The following is a 23,769-nucleotide window of genomic DNA, read 5'->3' on the forward strand; positions in this document are numbered from 1 at the left end:
TGCCTGATGAAGAGTTTTGGAAAATTCAAAAGCTCACTTTGGCTGATCCTTTAAAAAGGTACTATTCAATTGTGAACTTTGGTGTTTGTGCAGAAATATTGTTATTATTGTCATTCTGCTTTCAAATATAATGCAGACTGTCTTGCACATACACAGAGAATAAAATGTACTTATTTCCTAGACTTCAGAGAGTGGCAAATCTTCTATAAATGTTTCAAAGTTTGAAGTTGTGCTTTATTATCTCAAGTCACACAAATAGAATTTTGTAAGGACTGCAAAAATCTATATGGCTAACGAGAGTTACTTTTTTTTTAATACCAGCAACAGTATACATCTACTGGATAGACAACATCTGTCTCTATAACATTAAAAGCAGTTCACTGCCAGCTGCAAAGTCATCCACAGAGCGTAAAATCAATCTAGGCCTGGTTTCCTTGCATGTCACAGTTCTGCAAACAGCAATATTACACACACACCTACTTCATTTGAAGATTGTAGTGTATCAGAAAGACTGCACACTCTGTTTGGTACATTTTTAAGACGTACTATTTGTCACACATTTCTCCTAATTAACAGAGCAGCTCTATTCCTATTCTGCCTTGACTTTCGTACTGAACTGATAATGCTCCTAATCTCTTCCTGTGTCTATTACTGTTTATGATTCCATGATGTTTAGAACTCTAACAAACTCTAACTTTTGATCCTTAGTTTTAGAATGAAACCCGTGCCTTACGGTCTACCAAGACTGCCCAAACCATGATCCTGACAGCAATGTTTTGGTGTCAAAACAACTAGCTATGGCCATGAAATACACGTGGCTGTAGTGTCATCTATTTGATGGGCAGCTGTTGAAAGAAGGCATCCAACAAAAAATGGCATATCATATAATGTTGCTATAAGCTGCCTAGAGTGGCTGGGGAAACCCAGCCAGATGAGTGGGGTATGAATATAATAATAATAATAATAATAATAATAATAATAATAAGCATCTGTGACACTGTACCAGGGTAATTTCCACTGATTACATGAAGTAGCCAATGATAAATGTATTCCTGTATATTTACTACCTTGCTGAAAGCTATTGCTGGAAAATTTCATATAAAACATACACATATTTCACTTACAGATTACAAAAGTATTTAAAAAATCTATAACATTCTTCTGAAAAACAAACTATAATCAAAATACAATAATTTTGTTACAGGGACAATACAAGTTTATTTTCTGCAGAAGGGCTGACATGGATATTGATCTAAAGGTGTCAGAAGCACTGAGCCACCACATCCCACTTGTCCACGATGTAACACTTACTTTGGGACAGGAGGTGAGGGCAGCAGCTGGTGATTCAAGCCCTGATAGATTGCCTTTTCCTACTGGCAACTGTAACCAGGACTACAAGTATGATAATTCCAGGGCTGGGGGAAGGGATTCCATCATTTGTGATATGTGAACCACCTGTATCCTGCTGAGAATTCTGGGATTTCTGTTTCCAGTTCCTGGTGGGGAAAAATGCACTAACAGAGCCCGAGATTGCACACTACAGCTGTCTTCTCTTGACCTATAAATTTATGGGCCTTGGGGCAAGAGGAGATGATGGCAGACACTTTGCAAATGTTCACATATAATGCTTGCAAAGCTCTCAGGCCTTTGTAAGGGTTCAGTTGTAATTCTGCCAAAGGCTCAAACCCCTTTGGGGAAAGCAGTGGTATGCATAAACTTTGAGTGAGGAAACAACATGGGAGGAAACTTTGAGAGATCTTATCATGGATCTCCCACATCTCATCTTGCCTGTCTTCAATATGGTAAAATAGAACATGAGATTATTCCCCACACCCACTTAACGAAGAAGAGCCACAGATTGCAATGCACAGTGAACTGAAATGATATTATGTCTGTTTTTAAATATAAAATAGAGAGCAAATATATGGGTTGTTTTGGGGGGAGGATTAGTAGCAGAAACATATGTAAAAAAAAACCCCACACATGATGAAAATGGACCATGTTCACCACCAACACCTGCTTATGCTTTATCTAGATAGAAAGTGCTAAAGCATGTAACTTTCAGAATTCAACACAAATTCTCCTTCTAGCCTTAAGTAAGCAAACAACTGCAGCCCTTAAATAATTGCATGAACACCACGAAGTAATACTTTTACACATCAGGTTCATAATTATTCTTTGAAAATGTTTAAATTGGGACATTTCAAGCTAAAATAAGGTAAGCGATTACATAGGTATTGCCAAGGTCTTCTATTGTTGTGGTATACAGAGACAGAGATGGGAAAGGCATCATTCCAATTCTAAGTCTCATTCCAGAATACTTGCTATAGATTGTCAGGGGCTTAAGCAGGTCCAGTTCACCTTCAAAATCTTGCTCTTGTGATCAGGTCCTGCTTGTGGGCTTCTCACAGGTATCTGGTTGGCACAGAATGTTGGACTAGATGGGCCATTGGCCTGATCCAGCAGGCTCTTCTTACGTTCTGAAGTATGCAGAAGTTTATCTCTTACATTTGGATGGCCAGTTTTTTTCAGCTACGTGAATTAGTTATTAGCATAAAAGATTGTGTTGTTCCTGGGCAATGGAATTCTTTGTCATACGTTTCCCATTTTCCTTAACTGTGGTATCTAGCAGTAATCCCCAACATGTGTATGTTTTATTTACTGATGGCATCAAGATACTGATAGCACACTATTCTGTTTTGTTCCATTAGTTAACCTGTGTGGTATCACTATGACTGGGTATGTGGAATGTTGCTTGCAGAAATAAGGTTTAATTTCACATACAATGTGACTTTAAAATTGGACTTAAATATTCATATTTTATTGCCTTGACTCACTTAATGACTTGTTATGTAAATATGGACAATAAAACTATCACAATATTTGCCACCACAGTGTTGCTAACTATAAATAGAACCTGTGGACTAGGAAGGGCTCATTAACACACTAGTTCAACATCAGCACTGTAAAGCAATGTGATTCTGAAAGGCCCAATATAAACTCCATAATCTTATGAAATGCTGGTAGTATTTCCTCTGGCTGCTCTTTTCCCATTCTACCTAAGCTGGGCTCCATGGCAAAGTTCTTTTTCTTACTCCCTCTTCTGGTATTGGCAACTTCAAAGTTGCATTTGTTCCATAGGATATATAAAGGGCATATAACCCTGCTTTTGTGCTTTTCCTGAGGCTTTTCCCCATACAAATAAATTCTTTTGGATTCCCTGTGTTCCTTTTATCACGATTCTTGCTTCCTCAGGGTCTTTCTGTGACCTTAGTGTCGGGCCCTTGCCCTTTCAGATATGACCTTCCTTTCTCAGGAATAGGCTCATTTTATATCACAGAAGCAAGGAACCTCTTTCAGTCAACTTTTTAAGGTTTACATTCAAGTGCCTGGCATCCAGAAATGCTATTTGCATTTGTGTTACTGTACTGATCCATATTCATTATCTCAGATGAAAACTTTTCACCCATGTCTTTCAGATGAAGATTCTCTAATGGAATCTACTTCCCTTCCAGTTCCTGCCAAGTCTTTGTGAAGTGGCTTGGATTCTGCGAACCAGGAGTAGAAGGAAGATAATTGAAGAATTATCTTCAATTCTCTTTCTCTCTCCTGCACTGTGCAATGCTTCTTCAGAGGGTCAGGGGACTCACCCAAAAGACATGGCATGGGGCATGAGGGGGGGTGCAATAGAAAAGGGAAATGGACAAAAATCAGGTGGTTTTCTTATCCAAGTAAAATGCTACTTGCATAAGGTGCCTCCACTTAAGTTTGGGCCATGACCTTCTCACCAGCAGCCCATAAACAAGATTAACTTGAGCTCTTGGTACAGCAAACTAAATACGACATAATAGGCATCACTGAAACCTGGTGGGATGAGTCTCATGATTGGAATGTAGAAATAGAGGGATACAATCTATTTCGGAGAAATAGACCAAACAGGAAAGGAGGAGGAGTAGCATTATATGTCAGGGATGTGTATACCTGTGAAGAGATCCAGGATTTAAAACTTTGAAGCCAAATTGAGAGTATCTGAGTCAAAATTAAGGGAGAGAAAAATAACAGGGATCTCATTGTGGGAGTTTACTATAGATCCCCAAGCCAAACTGAGGACACAGATGATGCCTTCCTGGAACAGATGGCCAAGCATTCAAAAGGAAGTGATATAGTAGTAATGGGGGATTTCAACTATCCTGATATTTGTTGGATGTCAAACTCAGCCAAGAGCATAAGGTCGAACAGATTCCTTACTGGCCTTGCAGACAATTTCATTGTCCAGAAAATGGGAGAAGCAAAAAGAGGATCAGCCATTTTAGATCTGGTCCTAACCAATAGTGATGACCTGGTTAGTGGGATAGAAGTGGCAGGATCATTAGGTGGGAGTGATCATGTTCTTCTGGAGTTTATTATTCAGCGGAAAGGAGCAACCAAGCATACTAAGACTCAAATCCTAGACTTTAAGAAAGCCGACTTCAGAAAACTTAGGGAAACGCTGGGTGAGATCCCATGGACAGAAATATTAAAATGGAAGGGAGTTCATGATGGTTGGGAGTTTGTTAAAAGGGAGATATTAAAAGCACAACTTCAGGCAATACCAATGAGACGGAAACATGGAAGGTGCCTAAAGAAGCTAGGGTGGCTATCTAAAGAACTTTTAACTGAGTTAAGATTTAAAAGGGATATGTACAAAAAGTGGAAAAGGGGAGAAATCACCAGAGAGGAATTCAAACATATAGCCAGCACATGTAGAGACAAAGTCAGAAAAGCTAAAGCACAGAATGAACTCAGGCTCGCCAGAGAGGGTAAAAGCAACAAAAAGGGCTTTTATGGGTATGTCCGTAGCAAAAGGAAGAACAAGGAAACAGTGGGGTCACTTAGAGGAGAAGATGGTGAAATGCAAACAGGGGACAGAGAAAGGGCAGAACTCCTCAATGCCTTCTTTGTCTCAGTCTTCTCCAAAAAAGAAAAAAAACGCCCGACCTGAAGAACATGGAGCAGATGATTCAGCAGGGGAAACACAGCCCAGAATAAGTAAGGAGGTAGTACAAGAATACTTGGCTAGTTTAGATGTATTCAAGTCTCCAGGGCCAGATGAACTACATCCAAGAGTATTAAAAGAACTGGCAGAGGTGATTTCAGAACCACTGGCAATAATCTTCGAAAATTCCTGGAGAACAGGCGAAGTTCCAACAGACTGGAGGAGGGCAAATGTTGTCCCTATTTTCAAAAAGGGGAAAAGAGAGGACCCAAACAATTACTGCCCAGTCAGCCTGACATCAATACCAGGAAAGATTCTAGAGCAGATCATTAAGCAAACAGTCTGTGAGCACCTAGAAAGAAACGCTGTGATCACTAAAAATCAGCATGGGTTTCTGAAAAATAAGTCATGTCAGACTAATCTGATCTCATTTTTTGACATAATTACAAGCCTGGTAGATGAAGGGAACGCTGTGGATGTAGCCTATCTTGATTTCAGCAAGGCCTTTGACAAGGTGCCCCATGATATTCTTGTAAAGAAGCTGGTAAAATGCGGGCTAGACAATGCTACCATTCAGTGGATTTGTAACTGGTTTACTGACCGAACCCAAAGGGCTCCTCCTCATCCTGGAGAGTAGTGACTAGTGGGGTGCCACAGGCTTCTGTCTTTGGCCCAGTCTTATTCAACATCTTTATCAATGACTTGGATGATGGGCTTGAGGGCATCCTGAACAAGTTTGCAGACGACACCAAATTGGGAGGGGTGGCTAATACCCCAGAGGACAGGATCACACTTCAAAATGACCTTAACAGATTAGACAACTGGGCCAAAGCAAACAAGATGAATTTTAACAAGGAGAAATGTAAAGTACTACACTTGGGCAAAAAAAAATAAAAAATGAAAGGCACAAATACCGGATGGGAGACACCTGGCTTGAGAGCAGTACATGTGAAAAGGATCTAGGAGTCTTGGTAGACCACAAACTTGACATGAGTCAACAGTGTGATGCAGCAGCTAAAAAAGCCAATGCAATTCTGGGCTGCATCAATAGGAGCATAGCATCTAGATCTAGGGAAGTAATAGTACCACTGTATTCTGCTCTGGTCAGACCTCACCTGGAGTACTGTGCCCAGTTCTGGGCACCACAGTTCAAGAAGGATACAGACAAGCTGGAACGTGTCCAGAAGAGGGCAACCAAAATGGTCAAAGGCCTGGAAACGATGCCTTATGAGGAACGGCTTAGGGAGTTGGGTATGTTTAGCCTGGAGAAGAGAAGGTTAAGGGGTGATATGATAGCCATGTTCAAATATATAAAAGGATGTCATATAGAGGAGGGAGAAAGATTGTTTTCTGCTGCTCCAGAGAAGCGGGCACGGAACAATGGATTCAAACTACAAGAAAGAAGATTCCACCTAAAAAAGTGAAAGGTGGACAAGTCTACCTGAAGCATGGGGCCTGAAGCACAGGGTGGTGGTGAACAGATGCATTCAAATTTCTTTTTCCATAGCAAAGATAGGAGGTTGTTTTAAACTTGGAGTAACTTCCACAGACAAGCATAAATGGCACTCAAAGCGGCAAAATAGTAATAATTTATAAATCACTAAAATAAAATAAGTTACATTATTGTAAAACCAAATAGAATGTTTTTGTTAATGAGCTTCAAAAGAATAGTCACATTTTAAATATAAAAGCTGCCATACTGTAAAATGTGCAGTTCAAAAAAGAGCTCTCCTCTTCTGAATGTGTGTGTCACAAAGTAGTTTAGATAGGAATTGTGTCGAAATATGCTTGTTAAAAATCAATTTATTCTTAATGGCACATCATACTTTAAAATATGTACCTTCTAAAGAATAAGCATGTTTCTTCTTGGCCTGAAACCCCAGCTTTATTCCTGATTCGAATTACAATGCAGCTGCTCAATAATACTATGTTGCATTGCACACCCAAGTCTTGCCATGCCCAGTGGCCCCACCTACTTCATTAATGATCTGGTGTAGTCGCAGTAACGTCATTTCAACACATCAGTTCACAATGTATTTTACTTTGATAATGAAACCTCAGCATCTTTTCGTTGGTTTTCCCAAGTCATGCATCAAACAAGCAGCAGGACACCATTATCCTGAGCCTATGCTGTATTCCACTTATGCAATCCTTTAAATATGGTTTTGTTATTTACTTTCCTATAATCGTAGTACAATAGGCCAAAGACGTGGCTTTCAAACAGCTTCATTTCAATCTGTGCCTTGCTGCTTTGATGCTGCTTAAAGTAGTCTTACAAAAGACTTCAAAACATACTGCATAAAGGCTGTACCAGTGATAACCATCTCTTTCCCCACCCCCCACCTCCAGTGCTGAGTTAAAGGATTTTATTAGTTGCCATTTTGAAGTACCTTTTCTGCTGTGGCTTTTTGTTCCTCCCACCATTTCAGTTAGTGGATGTAGCATAGTGCCCTTGCTTGAATGTAGTTTTTAAATGAGTACCTGATCACTTAGTGGAGGTCATGAGAGGACATTATGGAGACTAAAACACTTTAATAAGCAGGTATGTGCATCAGTTTTCTCTGTCCTCAGTTGGGCACCAGTATAATAGCCTTGCTGAATAGCACTACAACTTGCAAATGGAATACACTTCATCCTAAAAAGTAGCCTTTGTCATTAAAGATACCTTAGCTGAAAGCAGGCAGACAGATGCATATGATAATAGCCAGCTGGAAACATCTGTACTAACTGAACATGAGAGAACATTTTGAAAGAAGCAGCTTTGTGAAAAACACAGCAGCTTCCAAATTACTTGTGCAAGGCCTTGCTTTACCCCCTCCCCAAATTTCCACCCTTTCCTTCTCTACAATCACCAATGAGTTTAAACCCTTGTCCACAGTAAATTGAGAGTAAATCTCATGCTGCAGTCCCAAGAAACCATTGTTTCACTTCCTTGTGTAGACACATTAGCAAATACATATGTTGAGTTTATAATGTATTAATTTGTGTGTGCTAAATGCCTGGATTCTGTAAATGGTAGAATTACAGCTTGTGAGTTAAAACGGGATGTCAGACCTGTATGTCTTAAACTGTATATTTCTAAACCCTCTGAAATTAGTATGTGTTAAGGGCTAATTGTGGGACCCAGGTGGCGCTGTGGTTAAACCACTGAGCCTAGGGCTTGCTGATCAGAAGGTCGGCGGTTCGAATCCCTGTGACGGGGTGAGCTCCCGTTGCTTGCTCCCAGCTCCTGCCAACCTAGCAGTTCGAAAGCATGTCAAAATGCAAGTAGATAAATAGGAACCGCTACAGCGGGAAGGTAAACGGCGTTTCCATGTGCTGCTCTGGTTTGCCAGAAGCGGCTTTGTCATGCTGGCCACATGACCTGGAAGCTATACGCCGGCTCCCTCGGCCAATAATGCGAGATGAGCGCGCAACCCCAGAGTCGGTCACGACTGGACCTAATGGTCAGGGGTCCCTTTACCTTTACCTTTAATATATATGTGTAAATAAACCATATATTTTAAAGACATCACTGTCTCTGTTGTGCCTCATTTTCCAAAAGCAAACACAGACCCTGCGTAAAGCGTGCCTGGAAGTTCTGTACTGTACTGCTGTTGAGATTGGGGTGGTGTGTAGCAAGATGCATGATTTTGCAGCCAGCAAATAGAATGATAAAAACAAGCTCCAGATCCCGCAGAGGTGGTTCATGTACATATCCATAAAGATACATGGCTTAGTAACAGTTGAAAGATGTTTATGTAGCTGCTAGGGCTGCCTCTTATTCCCATAAATGAGGCTGCCTGTGTGTTCCATGTTCCTTTGGGGGAGGGGGGTTAATAGCCTTTTTGAAAATCAACTGATCACTGAACTGCCCTTTTGTATTCACTGCCCACTCACATCAAGGATAAAATTAGGCACCGTGTGCTTAGTATATATTCCATATATATATATATGTGTATATATATATATGGAGTGTGTGTGTGTGTGTGTGTGTGTGTGTGTGTGTGTATATGTGTGTAAATATGTGTGTGTGTGTGTATATATATATATATATATATATATATATATATATATATATATATATATATGATTTCTAATGGGTGGAAGAGCCTGAAAGCTACAAATAGCACTATCTGCCTGGCTCTCCTGTAGATTCTACATAGTCAGACAACCTGCTTTAGGAAATCCTGCACTGGAACTCCAACCCTGTGCCTGCAGTGACAACAATTTTAGAACTATCCTATGGGTCAGAATAGATAAATGATTTTCTGTTTGATTTTGATAGAACAAACTTTTTTTCCTTGTTGCACATCTCTTGAATCTTTATAGGCATGCTACCTATGCAGAAATACTACATAGTGCAGTCAAATTATCTAGCAAATATTCTTCTATAAAAGCCACACTGAAAAAAGCCACACTGGTCTCACTCTAGACCAGGCTTCCCCAAACTGCGTCCCTCCAGATGGTTTTTTTTTGGCCTACAACAAATGTTGTTTGTGCAAACAAACACCAGATAAGTGTGGTAAACCTGTGTCTCTCAACTATATCATCTCAAGTAGCAGGTAGGGTTGTGCATTCCCAGGCTGAATACTCAACCATGGCAGGGAAAGTCTATACATAAAATGCCAGGAAGATGGCTAGGTTACCTACATCCCCTTTCCCTGGCATTTAATTTTCTGTACCTTGGAAATTATATTTGCACCAGGTGCCCAAAACCCAGGGACACCCTAGTCTGAAGTGGAACAGTCACTAAATAGGTTTACCACTTTATCTTGTGTTTATGAGTAGTAGGTCATAATTTTAGAGGATATTTTTTGCATTTTGTGTCAGAATTTGATGAACTTCTGAGCCAAAGTTTCAGCTCACACCGAATCTTAACTGCTGGGTTACTAAACTGTCCACAATGGCAGTTTCTAATCAAAGGCCAGACAAGAAATCCTAGCTATCACTTCTGGAAAGACTGGCTACATAACAAACTTTTAATAGTTTCTTAAGCAAGTTAGCAAAAACAAAGAACAATTACTTACTGGAAAGGAAGTGCTGAGAAGTAGGACCGAAATCTCGGTGGGCCTCATGCAACTGTCTGATACGCTCATCAATGGACACCTGCGTAGAGGGAAAATGACTCAGTGTAATAAAGGATACAATAAGGTATCTTATCTCATTATACATGATAAGCGATCTTCAGCCATCTCAACCCTTGCTTTTTCATGCAAAACCATTTGCAGTCGTTTGCGGTCATCAACAGCTATCAGTCAGTCAATCACCCATTTCCACCACCCTTCTGAGTGATCCCCCCTCCCCACCCCCACCCCTTCTCTACATAAGTGCCTGGAAACTTCCATTTCACTGTATCTGAAGAAGTGTGCATGCACACGAAAGCTCATACCAAAATAAAAACTTAGTTGGTCTTTAAGGTGCTACTGAAGGAATTTTTTTAATAAGGTATCTTGTTAAACTCCCCACCCCACCCCAATAATCCTACTATTAGATGTCAATACAGCTAATCTTACTCCTGCAACAATTTGAAATAGAAGAATTAATGCTTTATACAGGTAAAGAACATTTTGTTGGAATCGTGTACACAGTTCTATTCACACAAATCCAAATGAAGTAGATGCCACACATACATGTATAATTATGGAGTTGTGCCCATGAGGATGAAGGCCAGCTTAAATCCAACAAACTTTCCATCTTCTAGATATGATTTCTTTGCTTATCAGCATTAAAGTGACAAGTCACTTTTCTGTTGTTTGTGATGGAATATATGTACTGTAATGTTTAGAAATGGAAAATTATAAATAAGCAGTATAAGCTGAGGCAATGCCCATTTGGAAAAAGCTTAGTTAACTTTGAAATTTGCCAGGTCAGTCTGAAAACCCCAATGTAGGTTTTGTTCTGAAAGCCTCCAATAAAACAGTCTATGGAAATGAAGTTTTAATTTATGGTTTATTTAGTGTGGATCATTTTCAGTGGTGATTGGTACTCATATTTTGGGAAGGGGAATACATTTAGGCACCTTTCAGGGTAATGGGCTGGCTCTGAGGTTTGCTGTCTGAGAGATGGGGTCATAAATTGGGACAGGACCAGGCTGTAGGACCAACCTGTCTCATCTGCCTGGAGCTATGGGGTCTCAGGAAGGGGAGGGGGTGATGCAGCAAGGTCTACCTCCTTGGCTTCATGGCATGGCCTGGGAAGTAAGTAAGTTGGATAGCGGTACCTCTGTTTCCTGCAGACAGGAGTTTGGTTGCCCTAACAGCTGCAGTTTTACTTCTACCGGTATGTTGAAGTTAGTTCTGCACCGATAGCTGTTTCCCTATGTAGGTGTTTTATGGATTTAATCTTAAAGCAACACAAGTTCAACCAAGCCTTTGCCTCTTTTTTCAGTTATTAGGTCGCAAATGAAGTTTTAATATGTAGTGTATTTATTGTGGATCTTTTTCTGTGGTTATTGCTGCTCATATTATTTCGAAATAGTTTGGTTCCTAGGCTAGTACTAGTTTTGCTCATATTGTTATATTTTTCAGAAAAAGTTAGAGAAATGGTAGAGAAAAAGTCAGATAGTTACGGTGACAAAGCAATCTCTCCCCTTAAATGGCAAACAACGTTGAGTGATCATCTACAATCAGTGAATCCTACAATGAGTACTTGTGTGAAACTGGCTAGGAAACTGACAGAAAATATTATGATGGTTATGGAAATGCTGCCAAAAATTAGTAAATTTAAAATACTTCCTATTCAACCTCATTTACATGTATGATACAAACAACATTTATCTGATTACATATAGGTAAAATGAACACTGTAGAAGTATCTGAAGAAGTGTGCATGCACACGAAATCTCATACCAAAATAAAAACTTAGTTGGTCTTTAAGGTGCTGCTGGAATGAATTTTTTTATTTTGTTTCGACTACGTCAGACCAACACGGCTACCTACCTGTAATGTAGAAGTGTGTTATGTTAGATAAAAAGAAATTCCTGGATGAAAAATATATTATCAGTCCTTATAATTCTCTTATGAATCTTGTTAGCAAGCACATTTCCCTGTTCCCTGTTCAGTACTGTACTGCATACTGGAAACACTGTATTTCTTCCTAGGAATTGATGCAGAATCCTACAGTGACATTATACATTCATTTGGGAGTAGCCAACATAGTGTCCTTCAGATGTTGCGGACAACAAATCTCATAGTTCCTGAACACTGTCCCCACTGGCTGGGGCTGGCCAGATTCACAAAATCTGGGGGCACCATGTTGTCTATCCCTGCATTAATTAGTAAAGGCTGTGTGATCTGCTTTGGTTGTGTAATTGTTGCACATTGCAGTGCAGCTATCTAATTTGCCAACTTCAGACATAATCAGTGATTAGTGAACGGAAAGTGATAGATGTTTATCAAAATAGAATGAGAGTCAAATACTGTATTGAATGAGAAATTGAAAACAATTCCAACTTTCATAATTGAATACAATAACTTGTATTGCCTTTTAAAGACCTTATCTATTCGCAAAAACCTCCTTTAGATTCTACAGTTTTGTCTATTACTTTAGATTCTACAGTTTTCTATACCCCACATCACTTCAAAAATGCCTTTCCTTTCCCAATGTATTATTTTCTTTTGTTTTTTCCATGTTTCATCCTTTCCAATATGGCTTCTGCTGTCACCATGCAACTGAAATTGTTCTTAATGTTGCTAATGATCTTTTAGCTACATCTCATGACAATTTAACTATTCACTTCTTACTCTTTGATCCTTTTTAAAGCTTTTGATACTGTTGACCCCTCTATTATTCTTGTCTCTTTGTACTTTCCATGTTTTCATGGGCATATTCTTTCATGGATTTGATGCTATCTCTACACCAGCTGTTGGTGTTAATGACTCCCTTTCCACTCTTTCTGTTGGGGTTCCTTACAGTTCTATTCTCAGCCTCTTCTATTTTTATATTTATGCTTCTTTCAAGCATTATTTATTCATTCTACTTGAGTTACCTTGGTTTTTTCCTAATGACCTTTACTTTTATTCTTCTTTCTCATCTGACCTTGTTCAGCTAATATTCCTTCCGATTTAACTATTTCATTATGAATGTCTTCTTACTATCTCAAACACAGGTAGGTAGCCGTGTTGGTCTGAGTCGAAACAAAATTTAAAAATTCCTTCAGTAGCACCTTAAAGACCAACTAAGTTTTTATTTTGGTATGAGCTTTCGTGTGCATGCACACATGCACACGAAAGCTCATACCAAAATAAAAACTTAATTGGTCTTTAAGGTGCTACTGAAAGAATTTTTAAATTTTATCTCAAACACATCTCTCAAAAACCAATTTTCAGGTTGGTCATCAGTTTCTCATTTTCTTCACATTTATATTATGCTGTTATTATCTGAAATATTTGTTGATTTTTATCCTTTTATTGTAGCCACTGTGAAATCTTGTCATTTTCATTTGTTGAATATTTTAAAACTCCATTCAGTGTCCTGCTACAATTAACAATATGGCCTTTCAATGTTTGGAAGCTATGTTCGATTATACCACAAATTGCAAAAAAGAAAAGAAAAAAAAGGTTGTAGGTCTTCACTTACGATATTATAGAATATTCCTCTATATAGGGATAAGCAGTGCTTTCTTTGTCTAAAAAAATATTTAGGGGTACTCTCATGTTGACTCAAGAAAATCACCATTTTATAGTTCAAATCAGGGGAAATAAATACAGTAAGTGGACAAAAGTACAAAGATTCACAAAATGTTTAGGGGTATGCGTAGAAAAAAATGCACTGGTGATAAGGAATGTTTTTCAGATGGCTGACTTATTGTATGGGCTTGTAGTGTCATAATTTGTTAAAATTTGAAATTCTTCATTGTTTAAACTTTCTCTACTATACTGTATAATTAATAGAGTTTAGATGGGATTTTTTAATTTATATATTTTTAACAAAGGAATCTCAATCACTTCTCAAAACAAAAGGATGAAAAATCCAATAAACTGATTTCTAAAAAGTGTGGCTGATCATGAAGAATACCATTCTTGGGTATATACAACAAGTGGCATTTATAGCTAAAGACATACATTTCTGCACACATTTATATTTTCTATTCAGCTTTGAAACTTTGGATAAATGCATTACACACACTTATAAATATAAAGAAACAGACAAAATGCCTACCCTCCCACATAATAAGACGCAAACAAAGACTCTCTTTATGCTTTTACAGTAATGCAACACATTCACCCCTCCACAACCTTTATCTATGCCTTTCAGCATTTCCAGCTTTTATAATCCTGGGTGCCGCCTGTTTCCCAAAACTGAGATAATTGAATTTCATGCAGCAATTCCCAATTTTAAAAAAGATATTATGAGCAGTGAGGATGGTCAAGGAGCACATTTGAGTGTTGTATTTTTCCTGTTAGAATTTTGTTTTTTGTTTTATTCGTCAGAATACTGGAAACATGAATTTGTTAATAGGTAATTTCTGGATTATAAACAGTTGTTCCACATAACAGGTCAGATGTAGGTGTCAAATCAGCTTGGTATGTGTTGGTGGTGGCTTCTATTGCTGAATAAAGAGGAACATCAATCAACTATGAGTGCAGTGTTTCTCAAAAATTTTGATTCTTGCTCACTTCTAGAATTATAGAATCATAAAACTGTAGAGTTGGAAGGGACCAAGAGAGTAATCTACTTCAACCCCCTGCAACGCAGGAATCTTTTTGCCCAAGGTGAGGCTTGAACCCAATGACCCTGAGATTAAGAGTCTCATGCTCTACCAACTGAGCTATATGAAAGATGAAAACATCCTACCATCTGAACATCCTATCTTATGATACCCTCAACCCAGTACCAACCATCTAACACAGGGGTTCCCCAAACTAAGGCCCGGGGGCCGGATGCAGCCCAATCACCTTCTAAATCCAGCCCGCGGACGGCCTCGGAATCAGCATGTTTTTACATGAGTAGAATGTGTCCTTTTATTTAAAATGCATCTCTGGGTTATTTGTGGGGCATTCATATTTTTTCCCCAAAATATAGTCTGCCCCCCCCACAAGGTCTGAGGGACAGTGAACCAGCCCCCTGCTGAAAAAGTTTGCTGACCCCTGATCTAACAGAAAGTATGTACAGATCATTTGAGTGGAGCAATTCATATCTAACCCCTCTTAAAACCACATACAGGAGAACACCAGATAAAGCAGCACTTTTCATAAATCAAGTGGCTGCGAGGTGTGGAAGGGGAAGCAGTCGTCACCACAAGTCCAGTGTGGATAATTCAACCCAACCTTGCCTTGGATGGTGATAGTGAAAAAAAATATCTGCCTTTACCAACTTCAAACTTTGCTCTCCCCTTTCAAGTGTTCCACTTTTCCCAAAAGACCAACTCCACATTCTGAGAAGCATTGCACTGGTGACAATAGCTGTGTACCTGAAAACATTTGCACACCTGCAAGATTAACTTAAATAATAGGTATTATACAGTTTTGCAGTCAATACTACCAGAGATAGTACTTCAGCCAATACTAATATATTACCAGTTAAAGGAACAACTAACCAAGACAACAAAAGACACACACAAAACCATTTAGATATAATTCATGCCAAATTCTTTTAACAAGGACTGCCATGATACATCATGTCAATGATCCATCTAGCCTAGCATCTTCAACAATGCTTCATATGCTGCTAGGCAGTTGACAAAAGCAGAACACAACCTTCATCCTCCTTTTGTTTGTTTGCAGCACTTGGCCGGAAGACATATACTGCCTCTGAATGTGAATGATGTATTTCTGGCTAATACAGCAAGTAGCAATCCTCTGCAATACTGAATCTTTTTCAAAACTCATTTATGCTAGTGGACATCGGAACATTCTGTAGCAGTGAATTCAAAAGATGTCACAGTGCCTGGCAAGCTACTGGAGACATTAGAATTTTAATTCTGAAGTCGGTGCATAACCTACGTGAAATAAATCCCTTCATCTATGGCAATATACCATGGTGCTCAAATGATTTAATCTGAGTGGCTTTAGAGCTTTTCACTTGGAAGGCATATAGGATTTGCTGCTCATAAGGTAGGATTAAACCATGTGCACAACCTTAGTCTTTAGCTCTTGGTTAGACCATCCCTATTTCATAATACTGATCTATAGAAAACTCATGATTTATTTTTTTAAATCCTTAGCAAATCTACACTGCCTTTGCTCTGCACATTGTCTTTCCCCTCTTCATTTTAAGAAATTGCTTTTTTATTATTTCTGGTAGATTGCTGTTTCTTGATTGCAAACAAATTAAACCAAATTACAATTTCACAAACTATTTTGAGTGATATTCATTAATTCTCTGCTATGAGGTAAAGCATTCACATGCCCACACATTTCTGCTACTTTGTTCGAATCTTCCTTCCACAGGAACTGAAATCCCATTATTTATTTTATTTGTTTTTTACATTTTTATACCTCCCTTCACCTGAAGATCACAGGGCACTTTACAACATAAATCACAAGATATTGGATTATTTCTCTTGGGGGGGGGATCCCTTTAGTTTTTCATTCAATATGATAACATGTTTAAAATATAAGCAAAGAATATAATATTGTGGCTGCACATCCATCAGGTTCTTGATTAAGATTTGGAATTATTTTATTTATTTAATATTAATAGCAACTATCAGTAGTTCAAGGGGACTTACATTTTGCTGAAGTTTAAACATTTACATTTAAGCTTTTATTCTGTAAATCATTAGTCACATAAAATATGTCACCAGCCGAGAATTCTATGAGGTCAAACTAATGCTTCATTTCTAAGGGCATCGGAGAGCACTAATTACATAGTAATGCCATTTGCTTTTTAAACACATGAACATTATGAAGGATGGGGAGGAGAGACAGACATCAGTGAGAACTTTCAAATCAGGCAAAGAAGCTAACACAAAGCACTTGGAAGCTCCTGAGCAACTACGGCTGACAGAATAGAATTATTATGATTATTTTGAAAAGTCGCTCAAGCAATTAATTTAAAGCACTTATATTAAAGCATTACATTCACATGACAATCCAATGCATGTAGAAGTAAGTCCTATTGCAGGAATCCCCAAACTCGGCCCTCCAGCTGTTTTGGGACTACAATGCCCATCATCCCTGACCACTGGTCATGTTAGCTAGGGATGATGGGAGTTGTAGTCCCAAAACAGCTGGAGGGCCGAGTTTGGGGATCCCTGTCCTATTGTGTTCAAAAAGGCTTACTCCCAAGTAAGTGTGCCTGGGCCTGCATTCTTAGTGTATCTATATTTTTGTTATGTCAAAAGAGAGTCAGTATTTACAACCATGCAGACATGATATTATTTAATAAAACAGTCCCCTTCTACCGGTACTACTCAACCCAGCCACATTCACAGCATTCCCAAAGCTCTCTTAGCTTCACCCAAGAATGCGAGCTCCTGCGAAATCCTCTAGAACAGTGGTTCTCAAACTTTTTTCTCTGGGCCAAACTTTCAGAATAAAAATTTGCTCGCACCACACCCAGTTTTTTATTGATAAGAAATACATTGGAAAACAGAAACAACACCTAGCAGTGCTTGATTTATAACACAGATCATGGAAAATCTAGAAAGTGTAAAACAATGCAGCTACATAAGAACATGAAATGTTCCCAAAATATAATAATGATTGTTCTCTAACCTTCCTGCCACACTTGCCACATTCTCCTGCACACCAGTATGGCACACCACACCCTGCTGTAGAATGTTACTCAAGAGTCCTCACATCACCTGAAAAGCTTCTTTTCTTCTCGTTGAGCTTACAGCTATCAACTGCAACCTGTACGATGCTGTTCTTTACACATATATATAAAAAACCCAGTTGCTCTCCTTTTCCTGAATATCTTCTGATTAGACTGGAAGAATCTTGCCACTTAACAGAGAGCACAAGAAAGTCTTCTGCCAAAATGCAGTGTTAACAGCTCCTCACTCTATGGGAAGTGGAGTACTGGATAACAATAATAATTTGATGTTGTTGTTGTTGTTATTTATACCCCACCTGTCACGGTCCGGTTGCCGGGCGGTTGAAGCCCTGGCTGAGGATGTCAGGACCAGAGGCAAGATGGTGGTGTAGAAGCAGAAGCAGGTGCAGGGGTGAGGGTCCAGCAGTAGGCAGTCACATGGTCAGGGAGCAAGGCAGAGGCGAAGGTCTGGGAGTCAAGGAGCAAGGTGTTGGCAAGGCAAAGGTCCAAGGGTCGAGGAGCAAGGCGTCAGCAAGGCGAAGGTCCAAGGGTCGGGGATCAAGGCGTTGGCAAGGCAAGGGTCCAAGGAGCAAGGCGTTGGCAAGGCAAGGGTCCAAGGGTTGAGGATCAAGGCGTTGGCAAGGCAAGGGTCCAAGGAGCAAGAAGCAAGGGACCAGATGCAACCAGGCAGGGAAAGCGTTGCTGTGGCAAAGAGCTGAAGGGAAATGCTGAGCTTTTATCCTTCCCAGCTCCTGCCACCAGGTGCAGTGAAGTATCAAGTGGCCTCACCTGAGTGGCCACTCCTTGCCTCTCCAACACAAGCTGAGGCCTCACCTGAGTGGCCACTCCTTGCTTCTCCAGCACAAGCTGAGGCAGGGCCCAGTCCTGCAAAGCACTACAGGCCCCAGAGCCTGACTCCTGCCCATACTCCTGACACCGCCCATCTGGCTGGGTTTCCCCAGCCACTCTGGGCAGCTTCCAAAAGAATATTAAAATACAACAGTCTATTAAACATTAAAAGCTTCCCTAAACAGGGCTGCCTTCAGACAAGTGGTGGAATGATGGGAGTAACTGAAATAATTTCACACATGGTGTTTTAATGTTTAAATCTATTTTTGTTTACCTTAATTTGCATAGGAAATCATATCCTAAAACTCACAATGAGATTTTATACATAACCTTATCTTTTCTTACTCCTCAGGTGAAAATGGATGTAAAACATAATACAAATTCAGGAAACACAATAAAGCTTTCGGTATAAAAGTTGAGAAAAAAATGTAGAGAGCAAGCAGCCTGACTTAAACCTCTTGGTTCAGTCCTGTTCTGTTACCATCACTGGGAATTTTATCACAGATTACTACGGTGCATAACCAAATGCTGTTTTCTTCAAATATTTGTTGAATAATCCTTATGTGAAACAATCACCTTCATAAAGATTATTCACACAGGGACACTAAGCCATTTAACCCTTTAGTGAACCACTCCGAGATCTTATAATGAAGGGTGGTAAATAAATCTAGGTGGTATTATTATTATTATTATTATTATTATTATTATTATTATTATTATTATTATTATTTTATTAATTTTGTTGATCTCAGTCCTCTTTAGGCATTATGTATCCTGGGGCAGTGGTGGGGAAAATGGCTAGCTCTACACACCTCCACCGCCAACTCATTGAAGATGATGGTGTAGAGCAGGGGTCAGCAAACTTTTTCAGCAGGGGGCCGGTCCACTGTCCCTCAAACCTTGTGGGGGTGGTGGACTATATTTTTGGGGGGGAAATGAACAAATTCCTATGCCCCACAAATAACCCAGAGATGCATTTTAAATAAAAGGACACATTCTACTCATGTAAAAACATGCTGATTCCCGGACCGTCCGCGGGCCGGATTTAGAAGGTGATTGGGCCGCATCCGGCCCCCGGGCCTTAGTTTGGTGACCCCTGGTGCAGAGTAAGAAGTCTTTCCTATTCATAAAGGCTCCCCACACCATTTGGAAATTTTGTACCCTGCTTCCTCCTGTCTTGTGGTAACTTTGCAGGATTCATAGTGCCCAAAGCAAGCTCTGGAAATGTGGGGAATGTAAATAAAAAAGTTTCAAGCTAAAGCATCTCAGGAGAGATTTACTTTGAGGATCCATCAAGGTTTAAGCATGCATCTGTAAGTGTGAGTTGCTAACTGGAAGCTGCACATCACAGCTGTGTGGATGACTGTGTGTGGTTTGATTATAAATAACCTAAAGTTTACTGCACTCATCATTAGTGTGCTTCTATATGGGTCAGTCTCTTTGGTCACCATGATCACTGGTGGAGGAAGAGGAGTGCAGGGGGAGCGCACCGCCCCTGGCAGCGCAATCCCGGTAGGGTGCCATTGCGGCTGCCCCTGCCCCCCATGCTGGGTGTCACGGCCCTGCAGGGGGCATGCCCCGTCCCCAGGACGCGTGCCACACCTCTGCAGGCGGCATGCCCCACCCTCCAGAACATACGCCATGCCCCCGGGATGTGCACCAGCCCCGCCCCTGCCTGCTATCCGCCCCTGGTGCCGGAGCATGAAACTCCGCCATTGACCATGATTTAAACTATCATGCCAGCCCTCTTACATATAACTCAAATCACAGGAACAAACTTTGTGCTTTTTAAATAAGTGTACATATTAAGTGTACATATTACTAAGAAGAAGAAAACATTTGTGGGGTAGTTATCTGGAGTATGCTCCCAACACAGATTGAGGTCCCAGGCCAGTTTCCTGCTGAAGATGTCCCCTTTTGCTGCTATTCACCATCAAACCCTCTCTCAGCACCTTGATCTATATCTCTGAACAGTGGCTACACACATGGGCTCTGTTTAGCTGAACATGTGAACAGAGCAAAGACCACTGCCACCAGTTGGCATTATCCTTTTCCCAGGACTTTCATATCACCAGATCTGTCAGATAAACACGGCTAATGTTTCAGCATCCTATCTGTCAGTTCCTGCTATTAACGGACTCTTCATGCACAAATAAGCAATGATTCAAGTATGCCATGAACAAGTGAAGGACATCAGTCAGACCATCAGTCAGACCAGCAAGAAAGGCACTTAATAGCAAAATGCCATAGTAAGTTGGGTGTTACACACTGACCCATACAAAGATTTCCAAGCCAAGCAAGCAACTCTACTCTTTATCTTTACTACCACCATTTTCTTTTTGGTCTTTGGTATTTCCTTCCTTGCATCTATTGGTCTGTCTGTTCTGAATGTTCGGATTTTTTAAAAAAAATAGAAACTAATGATGAGCCTCACAGAAAATAAACCGAATACCAAAACATTAAAACACCCTAAACTTTATTTTGAGGCATTCCAAAACCAAATCAACAGCTATAAATCAAGCTGAAGCCCCTGACATGAAATGAAGGGTTTCATCTTATATGGAACCAGTCTTTCTATTGCTGTACAGCACTGCTGCATATAAATTTTTCATTGCAAGTCATTTATCTCTGAAGCCTGCCTTCTCTTGTCTCAGTTGCATTGCGGCAGATGCCACCATTCCAGTTCATGCCTCCAACACAACTAGACCAGTGACTGAAGAAATACCAGTAAATCAATCAGCACAACTAATTTTAAAAAGTCATCGGCAATAGTTGGTGGTATGGAGTATTTTTATTTTTGTCCAGGTTCGAGAACTTCAGAAGAGACCTACTGGATCAGGCCAAAGACCCATCTAGTCCAGCCCCCTTACAGTGGCCAACCAGATGCCTATGGGAAATCTGTAAGCAGGATATGAGTTCCAACAGCACTCTCTCCACTAGTGAGTCCCAATGACTAGTATTCAGAGGCATACTGTCTCTACCAGTGGAGGTAGAACGTAGTTTTCCATTTTTAGAAATGGAAAAGAAAGGCTTTTCAGATTATAGGAATTCAAATATCTAAAAACAAATAACCTTTTAACATGATTTACCTTTCTGTGCTAAATATTAACAAATTTTAGATGAGTCCCAAGGTACAACTAAGTGTAAGCGTTTCACATTGACCCTTAATATTCACAGAAACAGGTTCTGTAATCTGATAAACTCCTTTGTGCACCATCTTTAATAAATACAATAGGTAAGAAAGCATGAATCACAAGCAACAGCAACGTTACACTGAATCACTTCTAGTTCCAGCATATTCAGTGCTATCCTTCAACAAACTGCTTCAGCAAGGCAAATCCATGAAGCTATAACCTCTCTATTTTTATAGAGAAGTGCAATGTAGTATGACTAAACCAATATTAGCACACTTAATGCATGATTTAAGCATAACTGAGTAACTACATTAAGGAGACTCACTGCTGTTGTGTGATGAAGTGTAAAGAAAAAGAAAATAGTTTCTCATTTGTGCAAATATTTACTTTCAGTAGCATTCAGAATTTATATCCTTTAATGTATCAATTTTGCTCTTGTTTAGATGTTAAAGATGGCAACTCACATATTTAACTATCCATTTTCACATTTTTCACATTTATTTGAAACACTTTTATACTGCCCTTCATTGAAATTTTGGGAACAGTTTATAACACATAACTATGAAACAGGACATTAAAATCCAATAAATACAGTAAAAGGAGCAACAATGAGAAGTAAATGATCAGCAAAGGTGTAGGTGAACAAATACATTTTCAGGAGCCGCTGAACACTCAGCAGAGTTGCTGCTTGCTTTAAGTTAGGAGGGAAATTACAAGCTAGTTGCCACAAAATAAACGTTCCTGCCCTGGTGGCAACCAGATGGACTTTGGTGGGCTGTGGAACAATGAGAGCCCCATCCTGACACCTCAACAGCTGGGCAGATCTCTGGGCAGATCTCCATGCAGCAAGATTTCATCCTGTGGGTTGCTTAATAGAAGCAAATGTTTACAGTCAGAATAGGAGAGAGGATGTAGAGTGCACTCTTACGGGTTTCAGATTTTGGAAGGCCCTTGGGCAAGAAAAACCACATGGCCCCCATCCCATAGTGATTGTTGTTCCTCGCCATTATCAACAGCTCCTCCTCCTCATTGCTACCACTTGATAGCTTTCCTGCTGGAGAATCATAGCTGTCAAGTTTTCCCTTTACTCGCGAGGAATCCTATTCGGCATAAGGGAATTTCCCTTTAAAAAAGGGAGAACTTGACAGCTATGTGGAGAATCATTGAGCAAGCAGGCAGCAGTATCTACTGATTCTTCTTTGACTGTTGCTCCACCACAATGTGGGCTAGAGCAAGAGGTAGATAAGCAAGTAGGCTGCAGTAGTGAAAAGTCAAAGGCTCTTGTCAGTTGCCTCCCTGCTGGATTGGGGGCTCTTAGCAGATGCCTGACAGTGGTGACCCTTGACACTGTAGCATACAAGTCTGAAGCTCTGAACTATGACTCATGCATAAAGTGGAAAGCATGGTTTGTCTGTTTCATTTGATCAGCTCAATGTAGTTATTCACTTACACCAATTCCAATGTCAGATGGACAATTAAACCCTAGCATAAAAAACCATGCAATGACTAAACTCTCTCTAAAATTAAAGTGTAGATTATTCCTTCTCATCCTTATCTCATTGACCTCCTTTCCATGGTACTAAACAGCTAGCTCCCCATCTCCATCAACACATTTGGTAGGGAGCTGGGAAATACCCACAACTATACATACAAGTTCATTAATATAAAATACATATTTGCTCCCAAAGCTCATCTACTTCTATATCTCACTTATGATAGAATGGCTTGTAGAAATGTTCTAAAAAGTATAAAATCTCCTGATATTGCCCCAAGAGACTAAGTTGTAAACATATGCATGTCATACACAAACTTGAGTCAATAAAGTCTCAGTTGTTCAATATGAACAGATTTCTGCAGAATGTCCCATGATTTACAGAATAAACATTCCAGAAATGTTCAAAAGTTGACCTTTGATAGAGGTCATAAATCATATCCCCCTGTCCATAGCAACCCTTGGTTGCTATGGTTTTCATACCACTGGGCTCTGTGGATCATCAAAACCTAATACTTTATACATTTCAACATTAAGATACTTATCATAAGGAAGGGTGCACAATAGGGTGTTTGGGTGTCCCCCTCCCCAGCTTCCTGTCTGGGAAAAAAATCCAATACCTCTTTCATTTAAAAACC

The 23,769-nt window shown here is 39.8% G+C and overlaps 1 protein-coding gene across 11 annotated transcripts in view; it reads right to left on the reverse strand.

The window, feature by feature from the left end:
* The window catches only part of DMD (dystrophin), a 1,020,507-nt gene that overhangs the window by 130,010 nt on the left and 866,728 nt on the right, over window positions 1-23,769 (reverse strand). For all 11 annotated transcript variants that reach the window (XM_035114377.2, XM_035114375.2, XM_035114388.2 and 8 more), the window contains one exon: window positions 9,985-10,063. In XM_035114377.2, the coding sequence (XP_034970268.2) occupies window positions 9,985-10,063 (79 nt within the window). The remainder of the gene's footprint in view (window positions 1-9,984; window positions 10,064-23,769) is intronic.

Source organism: Zootoca vivipara, chromosome 4, assembly GCF_963506605.1.
Source record: "Zootoca vivipara chromosome 4, rZooViv1.1, whole genome shotgun sequence".
NCBI lineage: Eukaryota > Metazoa > Chordata > Lepidosauria > Squamata > Lacertidae > Zootoca > Zootoca vivipara.